This window comes from Lepus europaeus, chromosome 6 (genome assembly GCF_033115175.1).
Source record: "Lepus europaeus isolate LE1 chromosome 6, mLepTim1.pri, whole genome shotgun sequence".
Classification (NCBI taxonomy): domain Eukaryota; kingdom Metazoa; phylum Chordata; class Mammalia; order Lagomorpha; family Leporidae; genus Lepus; species Lepus europaeus.
Genome location: NC_084832.1, coordinates 99706140 through 99726922, shown reverse-complemented (window position 1 = coordinate 99726922; position 20783 = coordinate 99706140). Strand labels below are relative to the sequence as shown.

The window sequence follows — 20783 nt, the reverse complement described above, 5'->3', positions numbered from 1 at the left end:
ACTGAAGCTTGAAATTTCTGAGAAGCGGCATCCATTCTCCTCCTTCTTGCGCTCTCGCCCCATTTCTCTCCCTCCCTCTTTCACATTCACTCCGTTTCCAAGGTGCCCTCCAGTCAGATCCAGGCAGACAGACAGCACATCTGCATGGGTGTGCAAAGACGCGGCACACTCGTGCCTCTCGCCACTGCGGTGCCCTCCTGTGCAAGGGCCGGCCTGCTCACACGTTGGTGTGCTGAGAACCAGATGAGGCTCTGCTGCTCAGCTGGCTTCGGCCCGAGGGTGCGGAGCTGGCTGCACGGCTCCCCTTGCTGCGGTCCCTGCCGCCTGGGCTCCGCTGGGCTGGTTCATCAGTGATCTTGAGCTTCCCGTGCTCCTCTTTCAGGAAGAAGTCCACCAGCAAGCTCTTCTCCTTCTTGATCTGGTCACTGATGTCCGTGGGGATGTCTGGGATCATCCAGTCCACAAGGACACTCAGGAACATCACAAGGTTCTGCCAAAATGCAAGGGAGGGTGGAGGTGAGCAGGGAGGCACAGCATGTGGTGCGGTGCTCAGGGGTTCAGGCGGACAGGGGCATGCTATTGTCTACCCTTGCCCGGTCTCGGTGACCGTCTCCACTGCACGCCATGGCGTGGTGTCTCGGGGCAGGACACCTCCATACTAGTTCTGGTTCTACCACGTGCCAGCCAAGGGAACTCAACCAATGTGCGCCCTTGAGTCTTGGCATCATGGTTTGTAAAGCAGAGTAGCAGCAGGACCTTCCCCTGGGGCTGTTGTAGGGAGTAAATGAGTTAACACCCATGGAACACCTAAGCCAGCACCTGGCACTGCAAGGCTGTGCTTCTACCCTTCCATGGGACTTGGAGCATCCCTCCCCAGCTCCATCCTCGGGATGTCCTCACAGGTCTCACTCTGAAGCCTCCAGGCAGGGACTGTACCACAGCCTCCCAGGAAGTAGCCATGAGGCCCAGTGGCCTCCCTGTGGCTCTTGCAATGCTAGGGGCTCCTCTCTTCCCTTTTGGTCACCTGTGGTCATTATACTGACTTCTGGTCTCTGCCAACCCCACCCACCACTCCCATTCCCCTTGCTGGGCTCTCTCTGACCTCATGGCCACTCTGCAAAAGCTTGGGAGCACTCTCCCCCGTCGGTCCCAAACTCTCATGCACACAGCTAAGGGACTTCCTTCGCCTGGCTACTCAGCCTTGTCTCTTCTCTTGTACTTACAGATGGGCTACAACTTCCTTCTCCTGGGAGCATGTTCTCAGTACCTGCCATGGCCCCATAAATGCCAGCAATCTTTAGAGTCTGACTCTCATCCCTTTCACCGGGCTTCCTTTGCCCAAAGGTGATATTCCCTGGCTGCCAATCTGCCCTCTTTCCGCTGAGATCCTGAGGGCAGTGACTGGGCCCCTAGGTCCCAGATGCTCCCGAGGATTGGGGAAGACTTTGAGAACTCAACTGCTTCTTCCAGAGGCTCCCGGGAGACTTGGTTGCCTGTGAGTTGCTCCATCAGACTTTAACCCTCTTCCTCTCGGGCAGCTCCCACAGTGCAGGTGACACGGGACGTGGGACATGGCTTCTGCAGGTAGGGCAGCCGGGGGACAGCTAAGTGACTTTTCAAACCTATCAGCCCATCTCCACGGGGGAAGAATGGCTGTCTCTGGGTGAAAGACTAGCCGGAGGGCTTCTCCACTTCCTGGGCTGAGGTTCCAGGGAGCGGATACTTTAGAGGCCTCCAGAGATCTGCTTGTGGAGAATACAAAAGCCGGAGGGAGCCCAAGAGAAAAGGATCCGGCCTTGCACACAGACCCTGCTTGAAGACCAACAGGACCCCAAGTGGGAACTGGGGGCCCTGGAGCTCCGAGAATCTCAGCGATGCAATTGGAGCTGCGGGTATTGTCTGAGATAGGAATCGCCAGGCTCGAGTTTGCTATTCACCCAGGGATGCCGAGATGGCTCTGGGCCCTTCCCACCAGATGTCTCAAGGGCTAAAACAACACTAACAAAGGAGGGAGCTGGGGGCCCGAGAAGAAAGGCTCAGAACTTGAGCCCTTTCTAAGGCTTCCGAGATGAGATGGGCTGTTTGTGCGAATGAGGCCTGCGACTCCGGTTTCATTTGCTCTCCCCATTTCCCTTTCTTTGTCTTGGGCTTAAAGGGGGGATTCTATCCCCACCCTGCAACTCACTCCACATCTGTCTTGTAATCTTACGCTGTGGTGTTCATTCTCCTTCTGCAAAGTCCCCCCTTGAAAAGAAGCCCCCTGGGAGTACCCCTGCCTGCTACATGCACAGGGGAGAATTGTGTGTCACAGGGGAGAATCGGCTCTCCTTATCTATGGATTCCACCAACCTTGCATGGAAAACATTTGAAACCTCACTGTACTGAACATGTACAGACTTTTCTATTCTTGTCATTATTCTACAATCAATTCAGTAGAAAAACCAATTACATGACATTCACATTGTACTAAGTATTATGAAGTCATCCAGAGATTAAAGTATGATGGAGGGCTGCGTAGGTTATATGCAAAGTCTATAGCATTTTATATAGGAGACTTAGGGGGCTCACAGATCGTGGCATCTGAGGGAGGCCTTGGAACCAATCGAGGGATGACTCTGCCACTAGGGCGGAGAGGCGGGGATGTGACCCAGTGGTCTTTACACCTGCGGCCTGGACTGAATTCTTTTAGTTTTTATTTTGTTTATTTTTATTTTTTTTTTTGACAGGCAGAGTTAGACAGTGAGAGAGAGAGAGAGAGAGAGAAAGGTCTTCCTTTTTCCGTTGGTTCATCCCAAGTGGCCGCTATGGCTGGTGTGCTGCAGCTGGCGCGGTGTGCTGATCCGAAGCCAGGAGCCAGGTGCTTCTCCTGGTCTCCCATGCGGGTGCAGGGCCCAAGCACTTGGGCCATCCTCCACTGCCTTCCCAGGCCACAGCAGAGAGCTGGACTGGAAGAGGAGCAAGTGGGACAGAATCCGGCGCCCCAACCGGGACTAGAACCCGGTGTGCCGGCGCCGCAGGCAGAGGATTAGCCTAGTGAGCCGTGGGGCCGGCCCTGGACTGAATTCTAATCAGCTAAACCTAAGTGAACTCACCTGGAAGATGATGACAAAAGCCAGACGGGCAGACAGAACAGACCAGTACTGTTTGGAAAACTCATATGGGTTCGGGGCCCACGGTGGCTCTCGGTAATCCTTAAACCTGCCCCAAGAGAAACGCGGCGTTAAGACGGGGAGGAGACACAGGAAAAGCTGGTGCTGCTCTGTGTGAAACCTCAAGGCTTGGAGCAGCAGCCACGCCCTTGGCCTCAGACATGAGAAATAGGGGACAGAAGGAGGAAATCCACAGCCCAACCAACAAATGCCCATGGAATAAAAGGACTCAAGTCCAAAAAAGCCAGTGCCAGCCTACACGTGTCTTTTTCCTACTCTTCCTCTGACATCCCCAACAGCTGTCCCTGGTGTCAGGATTCAGCTCCCCAGCGAGGTCAAGGATCATGGAATAACCCAGGCCTGTGGGTCCATCTGGGCTCTCCACAAGCCTGTGGGTGCTGGGAGGCAGGGGGGAGACCTGGAGAGGCCTGGTGCGGGCTCTGCCGCCTGTGAGCTCACTGAAGATGCAGGCGCCAGCAGGCAAGCCCAGTTTTCTCTGAGGTCAGCTGCTCTACGGCCATGACTGCCAGAAGGAATGGCCTTGGTTCTTGTCTACAGCCGCCATCTTGAACCATAAGGAACACGGAGTCAGATCTTGCCAAAGGCTGCGTAGACGTGAAGTGGGAGGGTCAACAAGAGTCGGGGTCAACAGTTGATCGGGATTCTGATTGACTAACCACCTTCACGGCCTGCACACATGGCTTAACAAACAAAAGGTGAGCGCTCGACCTAAGCGCACGCCTTTGTCTCAGACACAGCAAGAGACCTGAGGTTTTCCCTCACCCCTTTTCAGCCCCCTCCTGGCATGTTTCATGCTGACAATGGCTTGCTGTCACCGACTCACATTTTTTTGAGTCTGGAAAAATGACAAGGGGCTGGTTCTAGAATGATGACCCTTCATGGAAGTGTTTTCTCCATGGAATGCAGCATAGCTTCAAGGCTCAGTAATATCAAAACAAGCCTAGGGCTGGAGGAAGAGCTGTCAGGGCCACCAAGCAGTGAGTGTGCAGCTGGGTGCTCACTCTGTCCAGAGAGGGCCCGGACGAGCAATGATCACACAATGAACGTTCAGGGTGTGTGCTGATCCCTGAGCCCAGGGCTTTCATGAGTGCTTTCTCTTTCACCCTTCACAACACCCCTAGGCAGGTGTTGTGACCCTGACATAGTGCAGGAGGAACCTGAAGTTCACAGAAGTTCAAGTCCTCGGCCAGCAAGTAAGAACTTGGCAGCAAGGTAAGAACGCAAGTCCGACTGGATCCACACTTCTCTCGGTGGCCACAGAGCACCTCGCCAACAGCTGCGATTGGGATGAGGGATTCATAAACAGAAGCCCTTTGGTCTCGTCCTCTGCCCCGAGAGAACCAGCTGCTTTCAAAGATCTGCGTAAAATCACAGATCCAAGAAGCCATGAGAGAAGCAGGAAAACACAAAGAACGAGAGGAAAAGGGAACGCACAAAGATAGAAAGAGGCAGAGCCAGAGAGAGAGATGAACTGAGAGGCGTACACTGAGCTTTCTACTAGGGTTTGGCAAGAGGCCAGGAGCTGCCCCTTCCCACCCGGATCCCCCCACTCCCAACCCCTCCTCCAACAGCTGATCACAGCTGTCGCAAGCTGGGGTCGACGCTGGATGAGAAGCAACGCTGACTGCAACCCAACGGAACACCACGGGATTCGTCATCTCCATCCATGGCTGACGACAGAAACTCGGCCGGCTCCAGACAATCCTAGCTAATGGGAGAAGGGAAGCATGTGGCCAAATATATAACGACCGTGTGGGGGTGGGGAAAGACAAGCCCACCTACCCTCCTGCTGCCCCTGGAAGGGACCCCATGGCAGGAAGAAATTAGCCTACTCCTCTCGAGACCACCAGAGAAGGGGTGCTACACACACACACACACACACACTCCTGGCCATGGGGAAACGCTTCCCTAGGATCAGCCCAGTCCCTCCTGCTGCCATGACAGTCCATTTCTCTTGTTTTCGAGCTCCATCTATAAGGGAACAGCTGTTTTCTGACCTTGGTATGACAGCCATTGCTCGCCCTTCTTGTTTCCAGTCTGAAAAGAATCCATAAATAATCTAATTGTGGTTCCACCTCTGCTCCTAACACCCACAGCTTTTGGAAATGTCACTCTGCTCTCCCCGAGTGTCCGGAACATGTTTTGACTCAAACAGGCGCATCCATCTAATCGAGTATCTGGCGAAAGATGAACACGAAGATCTGTCCAGAGAGGTCTCCTTGCAAATACCTCCAGGCAGATGTGTCGGGAGCTAGGAGGCAAGCTGTGCCACGGCCGGGAACAACGAGCAGTTTAATGAATTATGCATCTGTGCACATGTCTCTTTCCAAAGCTAACTTTATAAAAACTGTGGCCTACAGACAGAAACAGAGGAAGGTGCTTCAGCAAGTCAGTAGGAAAATGGAAACGAAAGATAACGCTCATTATCCATGCACTGCCTGAGGACGCCCTGCATTCACACTGGTGCACACAGACACACAAGCGTATGTCCCAGATAAAAATCACACCCAATGTACTTAGCCCAGCTGTGTGTCATGCACTGACATTTTTCCATTCCATTCTATTCTCTTTTTCCTCTCCCATCCTAGCCTTTAGAATGCTGATCACAACCCACTGAAGTGACTTCATGATCCACTAATGAAGCATGATTCAGAGTTTGCCAAACGCTGATTCCAGGAAAACTCTGCCACAGGTAAATGACTGGTTGTTTACATCCCAGTCTAAATTCAGATTTCATAATTTTTGGAAAAAAAAAAAAAAGTCTCCCTGAGTCAGGCTTATCAAATGTTTTCACTAACCAACCAGAAGGCACTAATTAAACAAAGAGATAATTAACTTGCAGAAGGGAAATGTTCACCAAAGACAGAGTGGCTAATGGACTTAATTGCTTCCGCCACTGTGATAAATGGTCTTCGTTGTTTGTTTTGTCTCGGAGCCACACAAGTTTGCAGCCTGGAGTCGGCCCAGCCTGAACGCCACTGCCTGCCTTCGCGCTCTGTGCGCTTGCAAGGGATCCGCTGGCTTCACGACCTGTGTGTTCTGCAAAACTCTGCGTCTCACGGAGCTGTTTTGAAGACGAAGCATCCCTGTGAGCAGCTCAGCATGCTTCCCGGCCCACCAGAAAAACTCAGCAAATAGAAGCAGTTCTTTCTCTCGCCACTGCGGGCAGCCAATGCCATACCCTGCCTTCTTAGAAGAGGACACAGCACGTAGGCGATCATTCCCTTTCTCCGGACTTTCTAGAGGATTTCTGTGCATGCCAGCACCAAATGCTCTGAGTTTCCCACAACGCTGAGGCGGATTCAAAGGAGTCGGCCACTCAGACTACAAGGGGGCTTCTCTCAGGTGTCCAGGTCAGCGACATGAAACAGGCAATCCTCAGGCTAGGAGGAGGAGGAGGAGGCCCTGACAATGGGGAAGTAGAACTTCCAGTCCGTTCCTGTCAACTCAAATGACCTCCAACACCACACCTATTCCCCTGGGTTGGGAAGCTTTGGTCTTTTAAAGCGACATTGCTGGGTGAACCCCAACATCTGGTCATCTTCCTGCAGCTGCTGGCCGTGATGCCCAGGGGGAAGCAAGGGTTTAATCTTGCAGGTAGACCCTACCTTCCCACCCTTCCGGTCCTTCCGTGTTTTACTGCAGAGTCTCCTGTGAGTCTTCTAATAAAGCCAGACTTTCAGTAGTGAGACAGCCAGGCTATGTATAAAGCAAGTCTGCATGTGGAGTGGTGATGTCACTTACTAGTAAAGACTCTACATCGCTCACATCCCTGAACCTAAGCCTCCCGATCCTCCCAGTGGACCTGGCAGAGTGCGTGTCACAGGGCTGAGTGCACAGAAGGTCCGTGCTTGGGCTGTCTCCCCCAAGAAGACATGCACGGTGCATGCTGTGTGCACTCAATGTCAAAGGAAGACACAATGCGAATTAAGTAAGCCAATACATGTGGATGTGACTTCCGGAAGCTTCCATTGGAAACAGCCACAGTCATTTCTCCAGGAGAAAGTAAGTGGGGACTGAGAAGGAAACCTTTTCTCCTCTTGTTAGCTACATGTATGCCTACAGAATTGCTTTCACAATTTTAAAAGAAGAATGCAATTAACGATAATATCCAGTGGACCCCAACACATTTTTATACTAAGCTTTGGTGTGGGGGAGGGGCAGTTAAAGTGATAAAAGGGACAGATTTTCACAATAAGTGAAACTGGTACCAATATTAACATTTTTTTGCTAGCTTTAAAATTATATGAGTATTTTGTTTAGATGCTTCTAATTTCATGAAATATCAAAGGTGATTGAATTAAATGTGTGTGTTACCTAAAATTAAAGTTCCATTTACTTGAACTATTTTACAACAAAGCCATGAAGCAATAATGTGAATTTCCACACATTCATGTGATGTCAATGCAGAGAAAGTCTCCGGGAAGGAGTCAGCATTGGCACTTCCCAATTTACTGCAGCTTAGGATTGGACAAGGGGTAGGGCAGAGGCAGGGCAGCACTAGAGTGTGGTTACCCATAAGGTTTACCAGATCAATATATTACACGTGTCATTAAATACCAACTTTAAAAAAATAGGAAAGAACCTTTGGAGATTCTTTATTCCAAAATCCCCATTTTTCCAGATGCGAAATCCAAGAGGCAGAGATGGAAGAGAGGCTCTGGGTTCAGGTGCCTCCCTTGCCCACTCCATTCCCACCTGCATGGTGGCCAGCAAGGGACATCGGCCATACTTCATCACAGCACAAAATCACTGTGTGTGCTGGTCACCCACCGCCAGACACGGCTTTCTTACGTCTTAATGAGGTTTTAGTTATACAAAATTCATCAGTAAATGCCTTTCTCAATCCCAAACAGTGGCATGTAAACATTCTTAAACATCCCCAGAGGAAACGAATGTCATATTAATGCCGAACACAATTACACACAATATTTGTATACCATCTGAGCTACTCAAGACTGCCCCCTGAGATTGCCCCTTACCAAAAGGAAACCGTGCAGGCAATTAGAAGCTAATGAGAACCATGTCGATCCAGCAGTTGATAAAGATCAGGAAAGGCAACACCCGGAAAAGTTGACTCTACTCTGGTTTCAGCTGGAGCAGATGCAAGGGGACCGTGGGCAGAAAGGGGACTCACCTCTTTGCAAACTTGTCAGGGGGCCACAGACTATGGAAGCAATTAGGCTCTGCCTAAAAACCTGGCCAGAGCCATCCAAGGATGCTGTTCCCGGGCACTCAACACCTCCCAATAGACCCACTGGCTTGACCCTGACCCCCAGCCAGGCCCTGCCTGCTGACCTCTCTGCTCCTGTCCTGCAGAGCCAAGAGCAAAGCCACCATCCACCCTCCAGGACACAGTGGCCCCTTGACCCTATCCAATGGTCACTAACCTTGCCAGCAGGCCGACGTCACAGGGCTGAGTGCGCAGCAGCCCTGCCGGGGCAGTACGAGGCCGAGGCCAACGTCACTGCAAAAATGCTGGGAACGCGTCTCGAAATCTCAAATGGGCAGCCGAGACTTGTCCTAACTTCCACTGCTATTTTTAAGATACCTCTATCCCAGGCGAGGCTGGGTCGGAGCCCGAGACCTCAATTTTATTTGACCACATTTATCTCCAGAGGTCACTGAAAGCTAAGAATAAGAAGGGTCATCGAGTTCCCAACAGTATTTGCCAGAAAATCAGGGGAAACTGCATTTCCCACCACGGAAGCAGTGACAAACACTGGCTTGGGGACTGTGTGTAGAGCTGCCGTTTCTCACAGTGCTGCTCCAGAACAGTCCCTTCTCTCTCTCTCTCTCTCTCTCTCTCTCTCTCACACACACACACACACACACACACACACACACCCTAAGTCCTAACTCTCAGAGACTTGTGTGACCTGGACAAATTCCCCAGCACACAGTGGGGAGGACCCACCTAAGCCAGAGACTTCCATCAATAACTCTTATCCATCTAGAAAAGGCAACCCATGAAATACATTTCTCTGGACCCTTTGCCAACCCCACTCTTCAGACACCAGTGCTCGAGAGGAGGGTATCGTCTCCTCGTTAATGTAGCCCTGGGTGTAACTCCCAGTCTTCGTGCTGTGGAGTCCGAGGGATGACACCATGACAAGTGTGATCTGATCATCGTTCTCTTAAAGCCCTTGATGGGACCCCTGATCTAACAGAGACCCCACATGCCTCAATCTGACCAACCTGTACTCCTTGATGGGGCTGTCCTTGATGGGGCTGTCCTGTCTTCCCTTGTGCAACTCACCTAGCCCTGCTCCCTGCAGTGCAGTGTCCTCCCTGGGCCCTCTCACCACCTGCCAGCCCTTTCCTGCTCCAATGGCCGCCACCACACTGCTCTACCTTGTCCCTAAGCCGGGCTGTTTGGTTATATGCATGAGAGCTTTCAACAAGAGGATCTCTAGCTTCATTCTTGTACCCTTCTCTTTTAAAAAGATAGTTGTTTATTTGAAAGGCAGAGTTATGGAGAAAGAGGGAGAGGGGAGTGAGAGAGAGAGAGAGAATCTTCCATCAGCTGTTACTCCCTAGTTGGTCACAATAGCCAGCTCTGGGGCCAGGTTGAAGCCAGGAGCCAGGAGCTTCTTCCAGGTCTCCCATATAGGTGGCAAGTGCCCAAGCACTTGGACCATCTTCTGCCGCTTTTCCCAGGCCATTAGCAGGGAGCTGGATAGGAAGGAGCCACTGGGAATGGAACCAGCACCCATGTGGAATGCCAGCATCACAGGAAGCTACTTTACAGGTGACAACACAGCGCCGGCCTGTACTCTTCATTCTTTAGGTGGCGCCTCCCTTGAAATTTCCCCTTGAATACTGAGCTCAGGTTAGGCAGTGCTCTCCCTCCTCAGCGTTCACATAGCTCCCTGAAGTTACTTACTACAAATTATCAAAGCTGTATTTTAATTCCTTGCTTACCTACTCATCTGCACGTCTTCAGGGAGGCACTGTGTCTCATTCTCTATTCCATAACCAATGCCAAACTAGAGTAAGGTCTCAAAAATATTTGCATAATGAACCTGTAATCCTCACTGGTGTGGAGAGCAAGGAAACACGATGGATGCTTCACAAGTCCTTTTGGTTTGACCTTGGTGTCACTTATTTTCTGCACATAATTCTCTTGGCAGAATCATAAAATTCAAGGACACTTCCTATACCCATGGATAATTCTGTCAATCAGTGGGCAGAATAGTTTTTGAAATGGGCCACAGAAAAACCATGATCCCATCTTGCACGGAAACGATGGAAAGAGGACTACCAGAGTGTTCCAGCTTGCTGCAAACTCCAGCGACTCTGGAGGCAAATACAGGAAAGCCCAATCTGACGCACAGACTCTATGGATCCCTGGTATCTTGGGCACTTGCTGTCCTGGCTGAGTAGTGCTTGTTCACCTTCATTTCTCCCTAGAGTTGCTGGAAGTCATATGTGGCCTGGAAATGCAGCCAACATTGACTGAAGTACAGTTGGAAGAAGGAGAAAGATTTGGGCAGAGTTGATTGGAAGAAGTCCTGCCTAAAATGTGAGCTACCCCACCCCCAACTTTCAACGGGGCAGAGGGCATTAAAGTCCCTTTTTGGGCTGGTGCTGTGGCTCACTTGGTTAATCCTCCACCTGCGGCACCGGCATCCCATATGGGTATCGGGTTCTAGTTCCAGTTGCTCCTCTTCCAATCCAGCTCTCTGCTGTGGCCCAGGAGGGCAGTGGAGGATGGCCCAAGTGCTTGGGCTCCTGCACCCACATGGTAGACAAGGAAAACGCACCTGGCTTCAGATCACTGTAGCACCGGCCATGGCAGCCATTTGGGGAGTGAACCAATGGAAGGAAGACCTTTATCTCTGTCTCTCTCTCTCACTGTCTATAACTTTACCTGTCAAATTAAAAAAAAGTCCCTTTTTGTTTAAGCCAGGTTAGCCCTCAAAATATCTGTAAAGTATATACACAGGGGTTACTGGGAGATCTTATGGTCAGGAATGAAATTAGCAACCCCTCTGTGCCTATGATAGACAAGTGCTTCCAGATCACTAAGGGAACAGTGTTGGCCTCACTTCTGGTCACCAGTCACTCTAGTGTTGTGCCCACTGCACTTGGAGGCCCTTGGGTAGATGTGAGTTTTTGTTCAAGATATGTCTCTGAAAATCTCTGCCATGCTAGAGAGCTCCTCAGCTTTCAAAGCCTTAGTTTCCTTCTATGTGGAATGAGGAGTTGCAAAAAGAGTTCTCTGTTCCCTTTTAAGTTATAACAATACATTTTCTACTTCTCACTTTTTGATGCCTGTTTGTGTAATGCAAGTATGTTGACTGAACCACAGAAGTCCTAGATGATACAGGAAAAGACCTGGAGCTGGTGCAGACCCTCTGTTCTGTGGGACTATATGTTTGGATCTGCAGGCCAAAACCCAGCACCAAGGACAGACAGTCCAGCACACCAGCCAGATAGAGGAGTGGCCTCGGGCAGTGCAGTCTAGTAGCAAGTCTGATGGCTGCACGACTTCAGTCCACAAGTCAGCCTCTTAGCCGCAGAACTGAAGGAAACCCAAATTAAGACTGATATGAGTAAATGCATTCATCCATTCTGGGGTCTGGACACTGGTTTTTCTTCTCTTCTTGATTGGCTGGAGTTGAACCCTCAACTAATTGCTCCTGGGTCCAAAAGATTCTTTTTACTGTTATTGAAACCATAAATTACTCTGGTTGTTACACTCAGCCATCTGGATGGGGCAGACCAACCCATTCATGCACTCAGACTCTGAATCTGAACTTCAGCAGTCATCTTACGATGGCGACCTTGGGAACTGACCAGGTACCGTGGTAGATGTGCCCAGGGTCAGCAGGCTGCAAACACAGCTTCTTCAACGGAGGCATTGACAGTTCTGACACCAGACACTATGGAGGATGGTACAAAAATATTTATGTATGCCCCACATCTTTTCCTAGGTTTTGTTACCGCTGTAATTATTTGAAATATTATGAGAGGAGGGGCCGGCACTACAGCGTAGCGGGTAAAACTGCTGCCTGTGGTGTTTGCTTCCCATATGGGCGCTGGTTCGAGTCCCAGCTGCTCCACTTCTGATCCAGCTCTCTGCTATGGCCTGGGAATACAGGAGAAGATGGCCCAGGTCCTTGGACCCCTGCACCTGCAAAAGAGACCCAGAGGAAGCTCCTGGCTCCTGGCTTCAGATTGGCCCAGCTCTGGCTGTTGCAGCCATTTGGGGAGTGAGCCAGTGGATGGAAGACCTCCCCCCAACACCGCCTCTCTGTAACTCTGCCTTTCAAATAAATAAATATTTTTAAAAATATATGAGAAGAAATCTCTGGTCGAATTCTTTGCAGGGACGACCATTTGACCAGGATACAAAAGGGTTAAAAATGTGCGATTTCCCATCTGCTCCACTTCTCTCTATTTGTCCTTCCTGGGCAAACAGGAACAAGTGCTGTGTTTCTTGGCTTCAGCAATCCCTGTGGGGATGGCTTTCGATCACCCGTCTGAAATTCTAGCTCAGTGTGTGTAAGAGTTAGGTTAAAATTGCCCCCCTTGGGTTTTCTACCATCATTTCAAATGCAACAAGACTGAAATCAAATTTATGACGTGCACCACAGAGTTCGATTCTCTTAGATCTTTCCTGTCACTCTCATTGGGAGCACAATTTCCTAGCCCTCTGACATATGCCCAAATTTTGGAGCAATCCTAAACTCAGCCTCTCTCCTATGTCTGCTGTCACCAGCCTTGCAACATATTGCATGTTATTGTCCATCTTTTCCCTTTCTCCTGATTTCTTCTGCTACATGGTCTGTGCTTAATATGGTCTGTGTATGAATAATGCAGCAGCTCACAACCGTCCTGAGTTCTCTCAACTCGAGCCGTCTTCCTCTCTGACACCAGGTCAATTTTCCTAGACCTGCCCTTTATCCTCTCATTTCCTGATACTATGAAGGCCCATATCTTCCTACTGGATGACATTAAAATTCCTATCACTGGGGAACAGCAGATTAAGCCACCACCCGCATCGCTGGCAACCCATATCAGAGTGCCAGTCCGAGTCCCAGCTGCTCTGCTTCTGATCTAGTGCCCTGATAATGCACCTGAGAAAGCAGCAGAGATGGTTAACTACTTGGGCCCCTGCCACCTATGTGGGAGACCCATATGAAGTTTCTGGCTCCTTGCTTCGGCCTGGCTCAGACCCAGCCATTGTGGCCATCCGGGAAGTGAACCAGCAGATGGAAGATCTCTTTCTCTTTCTGTCTCCCACTACCCACCTGCCTATCAAATTAATAAAAATAAATTTTTAAAAATAATTCCCATAAGATTTCAGAATTTCCCATTATATACTTCATTCTATCTACATTCAACAATGTTTTGCCTTATACTCTCCTAGGAGTTTGTAAATATACAAGGGTGCTTCAAAAATTAGGTAGAAAATGGAATTAAAGGATAAATTTATTTTGGTATAAAATAAATTTTTGAAGTCCATACACAGATTTTTCTAATATTTGCTTACTTACTTATATTCAAAAGATAAAATGACAGAGAGAGAGGGAGAGAGGGGTCTTCTCTTCCTTCTATTGGTTCACTTTCAAAATGGCCGCTATAGCCAGGGTGGGGCCAGGCTGAAGCCAGAATTCCATCCACATCTCCAACGTGGGTAGCAGGGATCTAAGTACTTGGACCACCACTTGCTGCCTTCCCTGAAGCATTAGAAGAGAGCTGGATTGTAAGTAGAATATCTGGGACTCAAACCAGCAGCCCAGTATGAGCAGGTGGGCACCACTGGTGGCTTCATCTGCTGCACCACAATGCCCACCCCACACACAGATTTCATAGATTTTTTTTACAACACACATTCTCTACGAACTTTTTGAATAACTCTCTATGCATGGATTTCAAATTTTTGCACCAAAATAAAAATTTAATTCCACTTTCCATGAACTACTTGAGATCCCCTCAATTGTATTTCTTTTTTTATTATTATTTTTTATTTAGTAAATATAAATTTCCAAAGTATAGTTTATGGATTACAATGACTCCCCCCCCCCATAATTTCCCTCCCATTCTCACCCTCCCATCTCCCGCTCCCTCTCCCATTCCACTGACATCAAGATTCATTTTCAATTATTTTTATATACAGAAGATTGATTTAGTATATATTAAGTAAAGATTTCATCAGTTTGCACCCACACAGAAACACAAAGTGTAAAATACTGTTTCAGTACTAGTTATAGCATTACTTCACATTGGACAACCCATTAAGGACAGATCCCACATGAGAAGTAAGTATACAGTGACTCCTGTTGTTGACTTAACAATTTGACACTCTTGTTTATGGCGTCAGTAATCTCCCTAGGCTCTAGTCATGAGTTGCCAAGGCTATGGAAGCCTTTTGAGTTCGCCGACTTCAATCTTATTCCAACAGGGTCATAGTCAAAGTGGAACTTCTCTCCTCCCTTCAGAGAAAGGTACCTCCTTCTTTGATGGCCCCGTTCTTTCCATTGGGATCTCACTCACAGAGATCATTCATTTAGGTCTTCTTTTTTTTTTTTTTCCAGAGTGTCTTGGCTTTCCATGCCTAAAATACTCTCATGGGCTCTTCAGCCAGATCCGAATGCCTTAAGGGCTGATTCTGAGGCCAGAGTGCTATTTAGGACATCTGCCATTCTATGAGTCTGCTGTGTATCCCGCTTCCCATGTTGGATCCTTCTCTCCCTTTTTGATTCTATCAGTTAGTATTAGCAGACACTAGTCTTGTTTGTGTGATCCCTAGTGATCCCTGTTAAATATAAGAGTGGGAATAAGAGAGGGAGGAGATGTACAATTTGGGACATGCTCAATCAGACTTGCCCCAAATGGTGGAGTTAGAAACGTGCCAGGGGATTCCAATACAATCCCATCGAGGTGGCATGTACCAATGCCATCTCACTAGTCCAAGTGATAAATTTCAGTTCACAGTTGATCACACTGATAGGTCTAAGAGTCAATTGTATTTTTTATATTATTCCTCATTACCATCTCCCAACCACCTTCCTTGATAACCACATTACATAGCCCCTAAGTATTTATCTAAATTCCCCAATTCATCTGTGCTCCATGTTGACTCCCCATCTAGAACGTGACACAACGCCTAGCAGCCCCTCCAGGAAGCCTACCCTTTCCATTATAGTCCCCAGTCATCTCCTTGGACATCTTCAACATCTCCACGCTCCCTGACCTGCTTTGTCCCATCAGTCAGCTTCTTTTCTTCCCAACCACGTCCCAGACTATTTGACGGAGAGGATTGCGCTATACAGTTATTTTTCTCCTCCACTGTAGTATCTAGCAAAAGGCATCCAATACATATTTGTTGATTTATTGAAATTGATTGATTGGTGGGAGCGGAGCAGGAAACAGAGGGCAAAGAGAATGACATCATCCGAAGTTATCCCGATAACTCTTGACATCCAGGGCTTCTCAGCCTCTGTTACCCCCTTCCCGAAGGCCACTTTACCTGCAGAACTGCACCTCCTGGTCAAACTGTGAGTTTTCTGGTTGTGTCCCCTCCTTCAGCTGGCTGACATTGAAGAAGGAGAGGGTGTGGTTGACAAAGCCATGCAGAGTCCCGTTGTGACTATAAGAGTACTGGTACACCAGGCGGGGGATAAAGTCGGATGTGACAGCAATGACAAAAGCCTGCAGGATGGAACCACAAACACAGAGAAGCAGTCAGGAGGATGCTGTCCAGATGGCACTGTCTGACTGAGGGACTGTCTACTCTTGGGCTGTCCATCAAGAGTTGGTACTCTGACTCACACAGAAGTACACGCAGCATGCACAGGGCCCTGTCCCTGACCTCACGTAACTGGCTCACCTGGCTTTTCTGTCTTTGCTATGGAGAAGTAAATCCACCAGAGGGTGGCTGTCAGGAGAGTGGATTATGCCCACAGAAGCCAAGGATGCTAAGCCCGTTGGGTTCACTCGGTGCTGGCAAATTAAGCCACCTCCAAGACATTAGAATTGGCATTGATGTTGGCCACGCCGAACACAGTGTTAGATTTTTCTGAGCAAATCACCTCTAGTGATGAGAGCCATGGGCAAAGACATTGAGCATCTGCCCTTGAGTGATGAAAGAAAGCCAGGGAAGACCAAAAAATGTGATTCCACAGTAACCTCAATTTGACCATTCTCTCACACCACTTTTTAGTATTCTGTGTAATTGAAGTTATTTTTTCAGCCATTCTACTTGGGAAAAGTGAGGGCCCTGCTAGATGAAGCCACACATGCCCAGCACAGCATCTGGTGTGTCTAAGTGCTCTATAAATGTCTACGGAGCAAACCAGACGGCAAATGAATGATCGCATGTTCCAACATGGAGGTACTTTCTGCAAGGAAAATCTTAAATCTTGTTGGCAGGTGTTTATACTGTATTCTGCACCAACAATTAAAGCCCTTTAAAAAATGCAGTTTAGATATTGTTTTCTAAATGTATATGTGAGTGTGGATGGCCTTAGCTATACTTGAGAATGAAAAACACCCTTGGAATAATCATAGCTACAACTTGCTGAGCACTTGTTTTCTGTTCGTCAGCCCATTTTATTTCCAGAATAAAATTGGTGAGTACTATGATTACCTCCCATTTTACAGATAAGTAAACATACCTAGGAGCAGCTGGGCAAGTAAAACTTTACATCATCCTGTTCTTTGGAGGGGAGCAATTCATCCCCAGGGCCTCTTTTCTAGCAGACACAACCACAGATCTGCTTCCCAAATTGCACCTTATTCCTAGGGGGTCAAGATCAGCACTTTCTGCATCAAATGTTCAAAATCCCAGAGCAGGCTGGGATTCTCTGCCTCTCCTCACATCTCTCAGTCACTAGGTGCTCTTAGTAGGGAATTACAGCCAGAGCTGGAATCCATGTTTCTCTCCCCAGGGAAGCTGGACCATAGCTTTCTTGGTGTGCACAGAGCTGACTGATAATTTCTTGGGAGGTGGAACAGGAGGATCTGCCTGGCTGCCATCCATCCAGAATGCAAAAGAAAGAGTGCTGTTGTCTGGGGCCCAACAGGATTTCCTCTGCAATGTGGACATGTCTGGCAAGGCAGTTAAGGAGGTCGCAACAGGTGGGACCCCTCTGCTTCCATGTCCTATCTTAACCTGCACAGTGCCCAAGTCCATGGGGATAATTAAGACTTTGCATTGACAACTCTGAGGAGCCGTAATTAAGAATCACAGCCTGGCAATGTTCCAGGTATTGTTTAAGTAGGGAGTAGAAACACAAAGGAAAGAGATGGATAGATACGTAGAATTCTTTCCTCATTATTCTTGGCTCTAAGGGCAGATCTGATTTTCTTAAGGCCAAAGTATGCAATCCAGTGGGTAATTATCTCTCTTTCTCTTGGTGAAATTAAAAATAAAATTGCACAGTTCTTGTGACAATCTGATCAGTTACAAGGCATGTGGGTGCCACTAACCAGAGGGCTGTGTTGAGTAAAGTTCTGAATGGAAAAGAGTGGGAGAGAACAAAAGCAGGTTTTCTGCTTCAAAGACCCCAGTCCCTCGGGAAGCCCTCCCCACAGAGCTAGGGTGTCACGAACATAAGCACTTACATTGATAATAACCGAGAACTTGCCAATTCCAGAAAGAATGTCAAACCAAATTCCTGTAAGACAGAAAGGAGGGCATCTGACTTGCTCCCACTCTTGGCCCAGTGGTGACAACGCTGCAGCTTGGGGTGATGTTCTGCAGGCAAGTTACCAGGGGAAGTTTGCCAGACCCCCAAGAATGGGCACAGGTGTTCCCCACCATGTGGAAGCTCAAGGGACAAGTAGGGATAGGTAATGTGGCCTCCCTGTACCCAAGGATATAAAGATGAGCAGCTCAAAGGGGCAAAGGGGCATGGACTCGCCCCAGCCCTCTGGATACCCGACATCTTTGAGGGTGGTGGGAGGAGGCAGAGTGCAGGAGGGAGGGAGGGCTGGGGAGACGTAGGCTTTCCAAGGCATGCTGGTGGGGCACATACCGATATCTTTGGTTCTCACAGCATCTGGCCGTCTCAGCTCTGTCACAAACTTCTTAGCATCAAGCCGCACTTCGATGACATTGTTGAGAAGGGCAAACACAGGTGCCAGAGGAAAGGAGGCCACAAAGAGGGTGACAAAACCAAACTGGATGACTAGGAGAGAGCACAGCAAGAGCGGCTGCAGCAGGGAGAAGCAGGAGCCAGGTAACGTCGGCTTGGCAGCTGCAGCCCCGAGTCCTTTCTTTCCCAGGACTCTTAGTCTCCCTTCGGCACCACACACACATGTATGTGGGTATTTCTTCCCTGGTACCAGCAGACCTACTGGCCAAGGCCATTACTTGTGAGCAGAGTTTAGTCACGGTAAGGAAAAATGAAGAAACATCTTCCCTCTTTCCTCTCCATTAACATTTACCTCTAGGCACTAACCCTATTCATCTAACTCAGAGGTTGGCAAACTTTTGTCGGAAATGGCCAAACAGTAAATGTTTTTGGATTTTCAGGCCATATGGTCTTGTCACAACAACTCACCTCTGCCATTGTAGAGTGAAAGCAGCTGTAGACAACACATAAACACACGGGCTTGGCTGCGTCCCAATAAAACTTTATTTACAAAAGCAGTAAATAAAGAGGGCTGGATTTGGCCCCTGGGCCATCGTTGGCCAACCCTTGACATAACTTTAGAAAACCACCTTCCAAATGTGGACTCTTCTTCCTATATGTATAGGCATTTTCTTTGTTTAGAAAGCATATGCCTTCATCACACACTTAAGGAGAGCTCACTAACTGCCAGGCACTGTGCCAAGAATTTAAGGAGGCAGGGGTCTGGTCCTGCCTTCAAGGAGTTGGGTTTGGAGAAGTGTACACAAAGATTGCAGCAAGGCTGTATGTGTGCAAGGGAGAAGGCAGAACGCACCCGGGACTGAACAGAGAGCTCATGCCTGCTCGGGGTGGGGACTAAGGGACACCTGAGCACAGTCCTGGAAGAACGGCCCACAGCTGCCAGATGACACTGAAGGGAGCGAGCAGCTCGAGCCATGAACACAGAGAGCAAGGGCATGCGGGCAGCCTGTGCCGCCGGATGGCTGGAGGGGGCCCCTTTCCCGGCCACCACACAACCCCCTCACAGGTTTCCTTGCCACCTATCTCACTTGGCTTCGATTGTCCACGCAGCACACACTCCTTGAAACCTGATTCTCTCACCTACCTACCCACAAATGCTCCTACATTCCTTATTCAGGCACTGTGCACCTTGTTCCCAGCCTAGCTCTTTGGCTCCCATCTCTGCCTTCTAGGACTCTGAATTTCTTTTTTTAATATTAATTAATTAATTTCAGAGGCAGAGAAACAGGGAGAGCGCCCATTTGCTGATTAATTTTCCAAATACCTGCAACAGCCAGGCGGCTGATATTGGGAGCCAGCAACTTAATCCAGGTCTCCCATAATTGGCAGGAACCCAATTACATGAGCCCTCACTGCTGCCTCCTAGCATCTTCCTGAGAAGCAAGAGCTGGGCATCAAACCCAGCCACTCCAACATGGCATGCATGTGTCCCGACTGCTAGGCTAACACACCCCGGCCCTCTCAACTTCTCACTCTCCTGATTTTTCCCTGCCACAGGCACTTCCATTCATTTGTGCAAAAACATCTGTTCTCCAGGTGGCAAATGTCTGTGCATTCCCAAGACCATTCAAATGCCACCTCCACAGAGAAATCCTTCCTCTGAACCCCACCACCCATGTGCTGCTGCCATTGCTCCACTCACCTAGTCTTTCTTCCCACCAAAAAGCCAAGGGCCCTGCCCACTCTAGGGTTCAGTACATATTTGAAGCTGGATATATAGTCCCAAGTCCCAACAAAAATAAGACTAATAAGACTTCCCTACATACTAAGTCCAGTTATTAAACTTATCTGTGCCTTAGACACTTCAGATGTGAACTGAGGATAATACTAATACCCACTGAACAGGGTTTTCCTAAGGGTAAATGACATTACATACGCAAACACGCTGAGAGGTTGGACATCGTCATGCAGAGATCAACCATGTGGGACACCTGCATCCCATCCCAGAGAGCTTAGGTTCAAGTTCCAGCTCTGCTTCTGATTCAGCTTCCTGATAAGGTTACCTCCAGGAGGCAGCGGAGGGTGTCTCAGGAGAGTGAACAGTTGAGAAGGCTGGGGTGTGTTAGCCTAGCAGTTGAGATACACACACATCCCATGTTGAAGTGCATGGGTTTGATGTCCAACTCCACCTCCCAACTCCACCTTCCTCCTGATATGGATCCTGGGAGGCAGCAGTCATTACAGCTCAAGTAATTGGGTTCTTGTCACCCACATGGGAGACCTGGATTAAGTGGGAAACTTACCCATGTGGGAGACCCAGATGGAGTTCCTGGCTCCTGGCTTCAGCATGGCCCATCTCTGGCTGTTGCAGGCATTTGAGAAGTGAACCAATGAATGGAAGATTCATTTCTCTCTCTCTCTCTCTCTCTCTCTCTCTCTCTCTCTCTCCCTTTCTCTCTCTCTTTCTCTTGCTGTCCCTTTCAAATAAGTGAATCAAACTTTAGAAAAATATGCTTTGAGCATCATCTGATACTTGATAATTATTCAGTGTTACTCATGTGTA

At 48.8% G+C, this 20783-nt stretch overlaps 1 protein-coding gene across 2 annotated transcripts in view; it reads right to left on the bottom strand.

Moving 5' to 3' along the window:
- Positions 1-217: 217 nt before the first annotated feature.
- Positions 218-20783, bottom strand: part of ANO2 (anoctamin 2) — a 353918-nt gene continuing 333352 nt past the window's right edge. For both annotated transcript variants that reach the window (XM_062195454.1, XM_062195453.1), the window contains 5 exons: positions 18161-18313; positions 17748-17800; positions 15652-15833; positions 3093-3198; positions 218-490 (listed from right to left, as the gene is read on the bottom strand). In XM_062195454.1, the coding sequence (XP_062051438.1) occupies positions 218-490; positions 3093-3198; positions 15652-15833; positions 17748-17800; positions 18161-18313 (767 nt within the window). The remainder of the gene's footprint in view (positions 491-3092; positions 3199-15651; positions 15834-17747; positions 17801-18160; positions 18314-20783) is intronic.